This window comes from Contarinia nasturtii, unplaced genomic scaffold (assembly GCF_009176525.2).
Source record: "Contarinia nasturtii isolate CC-2019 unplaced genomic scaffold, AAFC_CNas_1.1 Cnas_scaffold_493, whole genome shotgun sequence".
NCBI classification, from domain to species: Eukaryota; Metazoa; Arthropoda; class Insecta; order Diptera; family Cecidomyiidae; genus Contarinia; species Contarinia nasturtii.
The window spans coordinates 1,490,867-1,499,325 of NW_022197846.1; the positions used below are offsets into that span (position 1 = coordinate 1,490,867).

The window sequence follows — 8,459 nt, forward strand, 5'->3', positions numbered from 1 at the left end:
AAAAAAAAAACAAAATTCAGTGATTAATAAATGGAATTCTTGTACATGAGATTCATTTTTTGTTTATCGTCATTTAAGCAACGGTTTGGTGTGTTTGGAACGTAACTGTAGAAGTCACTCGATGTCAAATGGAAAGATTCACAGTCCGTTTTGTGACAGTCTTTGTTTTCATTTCAAAATAAAAAAAAACATTTTCATCGTTTTAATCAGGACACAGCGTTATATAGTATAAGAAGTTATTCATTTGAATTGTGATATGAGTGTGTTCTCATTTTTTGTTTGTAACAAATTGTGCTTTGCTTGTAAAAGGAATTCTTGAGAATTATATGTGAGTGTTTATATTAGAGTATGAAACAATTTGTTTGTCGTCATTTTTGGCTAACATTTGTTCCAATGATTTTGTTTGTTCGATGTTAAACGGATAAATTCACTGTTGGTTTTGAGATTGTCTCTGTTGTTATTTCAAAATAAGAAAGCATTCATAAAATTGACGGTGAATATTCCAACAAAATTTTCATCTGTGGAATATTGGAAAACATTTCATCATTTGAGTCAGAATACAGAGTGACATCGTTGAGGTAAGAAGTGATTAATTTGAATTGTGATATAAGTTGATTGTCATTTAAATTGTGATCTCATTTTATTCGTAATCTATGCTATTTTTGTTGCATTTTTTTTCTAAATTTGTGTCTATTTTTTATTTTCGAATAATTTATTCAGTTTTTTGAGAATGAACAGAAAAAGACATGGATGACGACGAGCTCGATGATAATCAACCAGAAGAAAGCAAATACGTTGTAATAAAATGTGGACTTCAAACAATTCTGCGACAACAACATGAACGGATTGAAAGAGTTGGAGAAGCTGTGACCAAAATGCTATTCGAGCGCAGTGTTCAAATGACAGAAGTGGCAGCATTGGCATCACTTTTTATTCTTTTTATTTTGAATGAAGCACTTGATAATGACGATCGTGCATTTTTTTTGCAACCACATCCAAGTCTGATCATTGCCGATTGTTTCAGAGCGGTATTAAACCAACACGTTAACAATATTAATAGTCAATATCGGATTTTGCCCGAGTTTCGTTTCATGGTAGAAAGAAACAGTGAAGAACAGTTCCGATGGCCAGGTGATGAAAAGTTGGGAAATGGTTTGAGATATTTTTATAAACAATATATCACAAACATTCAAACCAATACCAACACATGGTGTGAAAAACGACTTGAGAATTTTTTTCGAATGCGTTGTTGGTATCGCAATCGATTCAACAATGGCTCAAGATTTGATAGCATCGACATCAGAAATGCCAAAGAGTTTTCATATCGATTTAAGAATTTAACAAATGGTGATAATGGTAATAATGTGGATCCACAACGCGTTGAAAAATTCAATATTTTAATGAGAGATTTGACTGAAATTGAATGGTCGGGAACAGTGAGTATGAAATTTTTCGCAAAATATCGTTGGTTTGAATCACTGTGGTTGTTCGGTCAAATGCAACGGCAAATAGAAGTGTATCACAGTCATGCCGAACAATGGAATACCATTCATGAAATGTTTCGTAACAATCCGAACTTTCAAGAGCCAACAATCAATCGACCACCAAAAATAAGCAGTTTTGCTCTTATACCATTATGCGACTACCATTTGAAAAACGTGCGATTGGACATTAAGGACTTGTATTATAAAATTGTAAACGAGCTTGATTTGGTGCCTTCTTTTCTCAATACGCGGACCAACCGGATGAATAAGAGAAATTTAAAGTACTACACCCAAACTGATCGATCAGGTCTATGGAATATGTTGTTCGATGTCGGTAAAATAAATAAATTGGGCAAATCGAAACCATGCCATCATCAGATTTTGACCGATAGTGTTTCAATATCCATAATGTACAAGAAACCACAGCGACAACAACGACCACAGCAAACAACCCAAGCGAATCGGGGGCCGGAAAAACTCATTGGCAAGAAATACATCATTGGAATCGATCCGAATGAAAAATCGTGGTTAACTGTAGTGCGTCGCAACATTCAAAAAACACCTGATGAGCCGGCTGTTGAGGTAAGATATTTTGAAATGTAATTTGAAATGGTTTTGAATAGAAACTCATAGTTTTTTGTATCATTTTGCATTTTGAAGGAAAACATTATAATACCAAACCAGCGTTTTCATTGGGAAACTCAGCAGAAAAAACGAGACAAAGAAGCGAAAAAGTTGGCTGGATGGTTTGATATCGAAGAGAAGGAACATCTCAAAACATACCCATATCGTCCACCATCACCACGTAATTCAACATGGAAATCATACACGTACCATTGCCAGTTTCATTGTTAAGACCGCCGGACTAAAACAACAATGTCAACTAACAAACATCATCAATTAATCATACATTCAAAAAATTACATAAAATAAAATATTTTAACTATTATAGTTAGCTTAGCTAGACATGAACAGACTATATAAAGTCTTGTGGTCTAGTTGTACAATAGTACAACATTGTACGGAGGGGGAGTACCCGTAGGTGAGTAAAGTTTTTAATTTAAAAAAAGTATTTTATACCCAGTTCAACTGATACTAATGGTTATAGTAGCATAGATATGCCAAGCATAGCCGCAAACGCAACCGACGCATCGCCGTTCACTCTATATGAACAATACACATGTTCGTTTATGCAGACGACCGTGCGCATACAATATAGCTCGAATCGAATGGCGACGGGTGCGTTGCGGCTTACGTCTCCGCTATGCTTAGCATAGCTATCAGGCATAGAAATATGCGCGAACCGGTCACTGATGTTCCACCATGCCAAACCTATGGAAATGACTGAAACTACACACGAATCTAACCCCGAAAACGACCGTCAATATGTACTTCATAATGGATGCATTTGCCCTATCAATTGTTTGCTGGGTAATTCTAGTTAAAAGATATACTTAATAGAATAATTCTTAATGATAATGGTGATATTTACTTACTAACTTTTGGTTCGGAATTTATTATGTAATGTGATACTTTTGATTCATTCGGAAAAGAGGAAAAAAATTATAACTGTATATATTGATGTGTGATATAGGCGATATTGCCCGATTTGTTTTTGTTATAAAATAATAATTTCCCATCTAATTCGAAGAATCCATTAGATTTATTTTTAAACCAGTTAAAGGCAGGTTGCCTATGAAATTCATTGTTTACATTGCAGCAAATACTGCCATTTATTAAAAATTGTTTACCAAAATTATAGATTTCTTTAAAAAGGCATGTGAATCAAATCTTTGCCAAAATCATATTTTTGGATAAACTATTTATTGGTTTATGGCACAAAAGCGTCCGTCTTGCAATCGGTAGAAAAAACCTGAGCAACGAGAAACTATAGATTTTACGGAAAAGTAGACCTAGTATGCCTCCCGTTGAAATCCAATAATCCACAGTTCTTGTATGTCATTGATTTTATAAATAAACCAACTGCAACACAGGGTCAAAGCGTACTCTACTGTCGGCAATATTTGAAAATGTCTTTCATTTAGAACAATTTTGAGCTCAGTATAATAGTCAGCATAGTTCCCATTTTTTGTCGTTTGACCGCTTATAGGGGTCGTTGCGGTGTGACAATCAATGACATTCAAGAGGGACGAGTGTGTTCCCACGAATTCGAAACATTTCAATTTTTATCATTATTTGTCAATAAATTCACTTCCAAATCTTGAGAAAATATATTCATTTCTTTTCTCCGAACAACCAAACGTGAGGACGTTTCGTTCGGTATTCGATCACACAAACGAACGAACGCAGCGAAGATTTAAATTATTACGAACGACCGACCGACCGACCATTAATAACTTCAACGAACGAACGAACGACCACAAAAAAGTATTGTTTCCACTTACGAACGAACGACCGACTGTTCGTGCCCAGCTCTGATGGGGAGTACCACTGATATGAATTGAAGTTTCTTCAAACTTGTTGGGATTTGGTATTTTTATGAGAAAATAAGATTCACAAATTTTCTTTTAAAAAAGTCTAATGAAATTCAAACCAACAAAATGCAACAAATCAATATTTATTGTTACTTAATCACCGTGAAAACTTGTGAATATCATTTTCGTATCAAAATAAATAATCTCACAAAGTTCAAAGAAATTTCAATCAAAAATCTCACTGAGTTCCGCCACACGGAATGATCCATGTGACGGCATACTTTCACACGCAACTTCGTTCTGAGTGTACCGAGTACTTGCTACATGCTGATAGAATTTGTTGTTTGTGTGTATATCGGACTTGTGTCGCAGTCCAAATATAAGCAGCCACATGTTATTACATGTAGCAAGTACTCGGTACACTCAGAACGAAGTTACGTGTGAAAGTATGCCGTCACATGGATCATTCCGTGTGGCAGAACTCAGTGAGATATACGAAATTTCAATCAACATTTTCGATTTTTGAGTGGAAATGTGACTCTAATTTTGAATTTTTGACTCATGGGAGCGACGTGAAAAAACTTGACATCAGCGCCAGTCCCTCATAACTAAAAATGGCACAAATTCGCAATAGATGGCGCTTATAAATCGACAAACACGCTTACATTTTATTAGAAGAAAAATGAAAAATATTGAAATATTTTTAAATTATTTAAATTTAATTGATGTGATTCTAGTGCTTCTTTTGTTTTCAATGGTTTTTTAATGAATTATAGAAAATATCAAATGTGATATTTGTTGTTTCGATATGTCACTATACGATACTAGGGGAATTTATCTGTTCGCGAATATATATTATTCGATGGTACATATACTATGCATATTTTACGAATAATGCATTGAATGTACGTATTTTGCGAATATTCGCAGTGAATATACGCAAAATATACGCAATATTCACAGTGTTTTGATTGAGATAAAAACCCCTAGATACGATATACATGATGTGCACTATAGTCAACACCGTTGCGTGTGTATCTTGTCGACAGTCAGTATAGCATAATGAAATATCATATATGATAAAATAAATTGAGTGCTTTAAAATATTTTATAAAATTATAATTATAACTAATTTCTTCTTGAAAACTTCTGTGCATTTTGAAAATAAACCAATACAACATTTTTTGACATTTCGAAACAACAAATATCACATTTGATATTTTCTATAGTACTTTAAAACCATTATAATCAGAGAAGCACTAGAAGGCACTCCATTTAAATTTATTTAAATTAAATATTTTGAAAATATTTCAATATTTTTCATTTTTCTTCTAAAAAAAGGAAAGTGTGTTTGTCGATTTATAAGCGCCATCTATTGCGAATTTGTACCATTTTTAGTTAAGAGGGACTGGCTCTGATGTCAGATTTTTAATCGTACGTTTCACGTCGCTCCCCTGTGTAGAGTATACATTAGGATACAATGTAGAGTAAACATCTCACAGCAAACCGTTGTAGCATTGCACAACAACGGTAACTAGATTTAAATTTAAAAAGTTCATCAAAATGTTTAAGAACAAACACACAGTGTGTGTCACACACTTAGCGTATGTTGTTATGATTATGTAAGAAGTATTGTATGAACACTTTTCCGTTGACGGCAATACGTGAAAGTACTGAAATGTATTTGAAGTCACCACCTTGCCCGTTCAACGTGAAACTCTTCAATTGACTATTTTCTTTTTCTTCAATTTTGATAGCGGAAAATAATTTTTTTATAAAATTTTCTTTACCAAAATGTTCTACTAAGTGTAAGGAATAAAACAAGCTATGTTGATTTAAAATCGGTGATTATCGGATCAGCCTAGTATACATTTCAACGTTAATTAAATTTTTTTGAAAAAAATAATTTGGGAATCCTAAAATAATTTGTTGGGTTATATTTTGTGTGTATTCTTAGAATAATGTCTGCATTAGTAAGAAATCCGTATGATGTGTTTGATGGAAAGAATATAAATAAATGTTCCGTTGTTGATTAATAAAGAAATTGAACATTTTTTCAATAAAGACTTTCTCAGCGTATCAATTTAAAAAAAACATCAATTTGTGATCAGTATTGACCAGTGGCGACATTGTGATGATGACAGTTCACAGTTCAGTTGTGTGACACATTCAATTTCACAATCGAATCAAAAAAATGTCAGAATATGAAAATGGAATAGTTGTTATTTGTGAATTTTGCCGTCCCATTTTTATTTGATTCTTTTTTTTTTGTTTTTAAATAACAGAAAATTTGCAAAATGACGACTGCGAAATTCACCGCTCAACCAAAAACAAAATCAGTTTTGCTTACATCGATATGTTATTAACATATTTCAATAATTTTTTAATAAGATAAATCTTATTGATTCCCGGAAAATATTTAATGAATTAATAAGGTAAATCTTATTAAAGCGAACATCATTATGTTATTAATATATTATCATTTATTTCTTACCATCAACCCAAAAGTAAAATAAAAAGTGAAGGAGAAGTTTTCATACATTGACGTGTACTTGAAAAAAATTGGCTGATAGCAAATTCATTTATAGGAAGGTGTTTGGTATTTCTGGTTAAAAAAATGTTTCTGGAAATTCCACACTGAATTCATGTATGAAAACTTCTTGGGTATTTCATAGTAAAAATACTTCACTTTTTGGTTCATTGAAAAAAGGTAACTTTTTCACGATATTTTTGGAAAAATGATAATATATTAATAACATAATGATGTTCGCGTTAATAATTAAAAAATTATTGAAATATGTTATATTAGCGGTCAACATATTTATGTTTGAAAATATGTTATTAATAAAATATAGGGCATCAAGCTGTAAAATGCTGTGTATTTCATCCTTTTCACACAAGTTATTTCAAGGAAATTTCGTAACATTTTGGTTACATCGTCATGCCGAGTGTTCTTCGGACATCAGTTGTGTCGACGTTTACATCACTATTAAAAGGCTTGTATAAAATCATTAACTAATACAATTGTTTCCTTTTCAGCTACTAGATTGAGCATTGCTTATTTATGGTATTTATGTGCCAATTAAATTGAAATAATTGCAGCGATGCCAAATAAATGGGCAAACGATTCAATTCCATCATCAAATCGTGACCAATAGTGTTTCTGTATCGGTACTGTACACTTGTACAGTGTACACCAAAGCAAAATAAAAAAGGGAACAACCTTGTAGTCATGAAATATGTTATTGTCATCGATCCGAATAAAAAAACGTGGCTGTAACGCGGCAGAAAAGAAAATAAAAAGAGGCGAAAAATTTGGCTGAATGGTTTATTATATAAAAAAGAGCAGAGTTTGCGAAATGTCTGAATCTATATTTCCAATAGAATTTTATAAATAAAGGATCGAGTACTATCTGTCAAAATATTTCCCCCTATGCCAAGCGAAATTAATTCGATATACGGCGCTGATGTAAATGTCACTCTGTCATTTCACAATAATACTTTTTTGGCTTGACAATATATAAGCTCTTCATTTAAAATGCATACACATTCATAATTATTGAATCGTTGAAAAAGAAACATGTCATAAAATATTTTTCTAACATTTTTCATTAAAAAATTTATTAAAATTTTTTTTTTATAAAAAAATTAATTTGTTTATAAATTACAATAATTTCAACAAAAAATGTTTCATCGATTAAATAAGAATCCAATGTAAATAGTAATGACAATGCGACACCTACCGTAAAAATGCAAAAAGAAACTTAGTTGGTATCCATTGTAGCATTTTTGTCCACCATGACAGCATCTTCGTTTTACTTGACCAATCACAGAGAAGCAAAACGAAGATGCTGTTATGGCGGACCAAAATGTTACAATTCCAAATAAGTTTCCTTTTCTATTTTAACGGTAGGTGTCGCATTGGTATTACTTTTTACATTAGATTCTTGTTCAATCTATGAAAAAAAAATTGAAATTATTGTTATTTTTAAACAAATAAATTTAAAATAAACGTAAGAAGAATATTTTATGATATGTTTCTTTTTTTTACTCGACCGTTCAAAAATTATGCATGTTGAATGAAGAGCTTATATATTGTCAAGCCAAAAAATGTATCATTGTGGAATGACATAGAGTGACATTTAAATCAGCGCCGCATATCGGATTTATTTCGCTTAGCAAAGGGCGAAACGTCGTACTCGCTCCTTTATTAAATATATTTGTATGTATAGGTGAGCCGAATGCGAACGAAGTGTGTGGACAGCGGCGACGAATTATATGTGAAAGAGGCGCACACAGTGAAGTGATCGTTATTTCTCATATTCGCTGCATGAAATCCGACAGAAGCATAGCCGCTTGTTTTTGTGAGAGTAGAAAGAACGAATATGAGTATGAATGAGTTGCGATAGCGTATTGTGTGCCATCTGTATTGCCGTTTCTTCACTCTCATATTCGCTATTTCTGCTCACGCATATGTAAACCGCTATGATTCAGCCGAATTCTACTGCGTATAAAAGAAATAGCGAGTACGTCACTGTGC

At 32.6% G+C, this 8,459-nt stretch overlaps 1 protein-coding gene across 1 annotated transcript; it reads left to right on the forward strand.

Annotated features, from left to right (window-relative positions):
* Nucleotides 1-746: 746 nt before the first annotated feature.
* LOC116339327 lies at nt 747-2,537 on the forward strand. Its single transcript, XM_031765148.1, has 2 exons — nt 747-2,066; nt 2,145-2,537. Exons 1-2 carry the CDS (start codon nt 747-749, stop codon nt 2,337-2,339), a joined length of 1,515 nt encoding a protein of 504 aa, XP_031621008.1. The 3' UTR covers nt 2,340-2,537.
* Nucleotides 2,538-8,459: the final 5,922 nt, after the last annotated feature.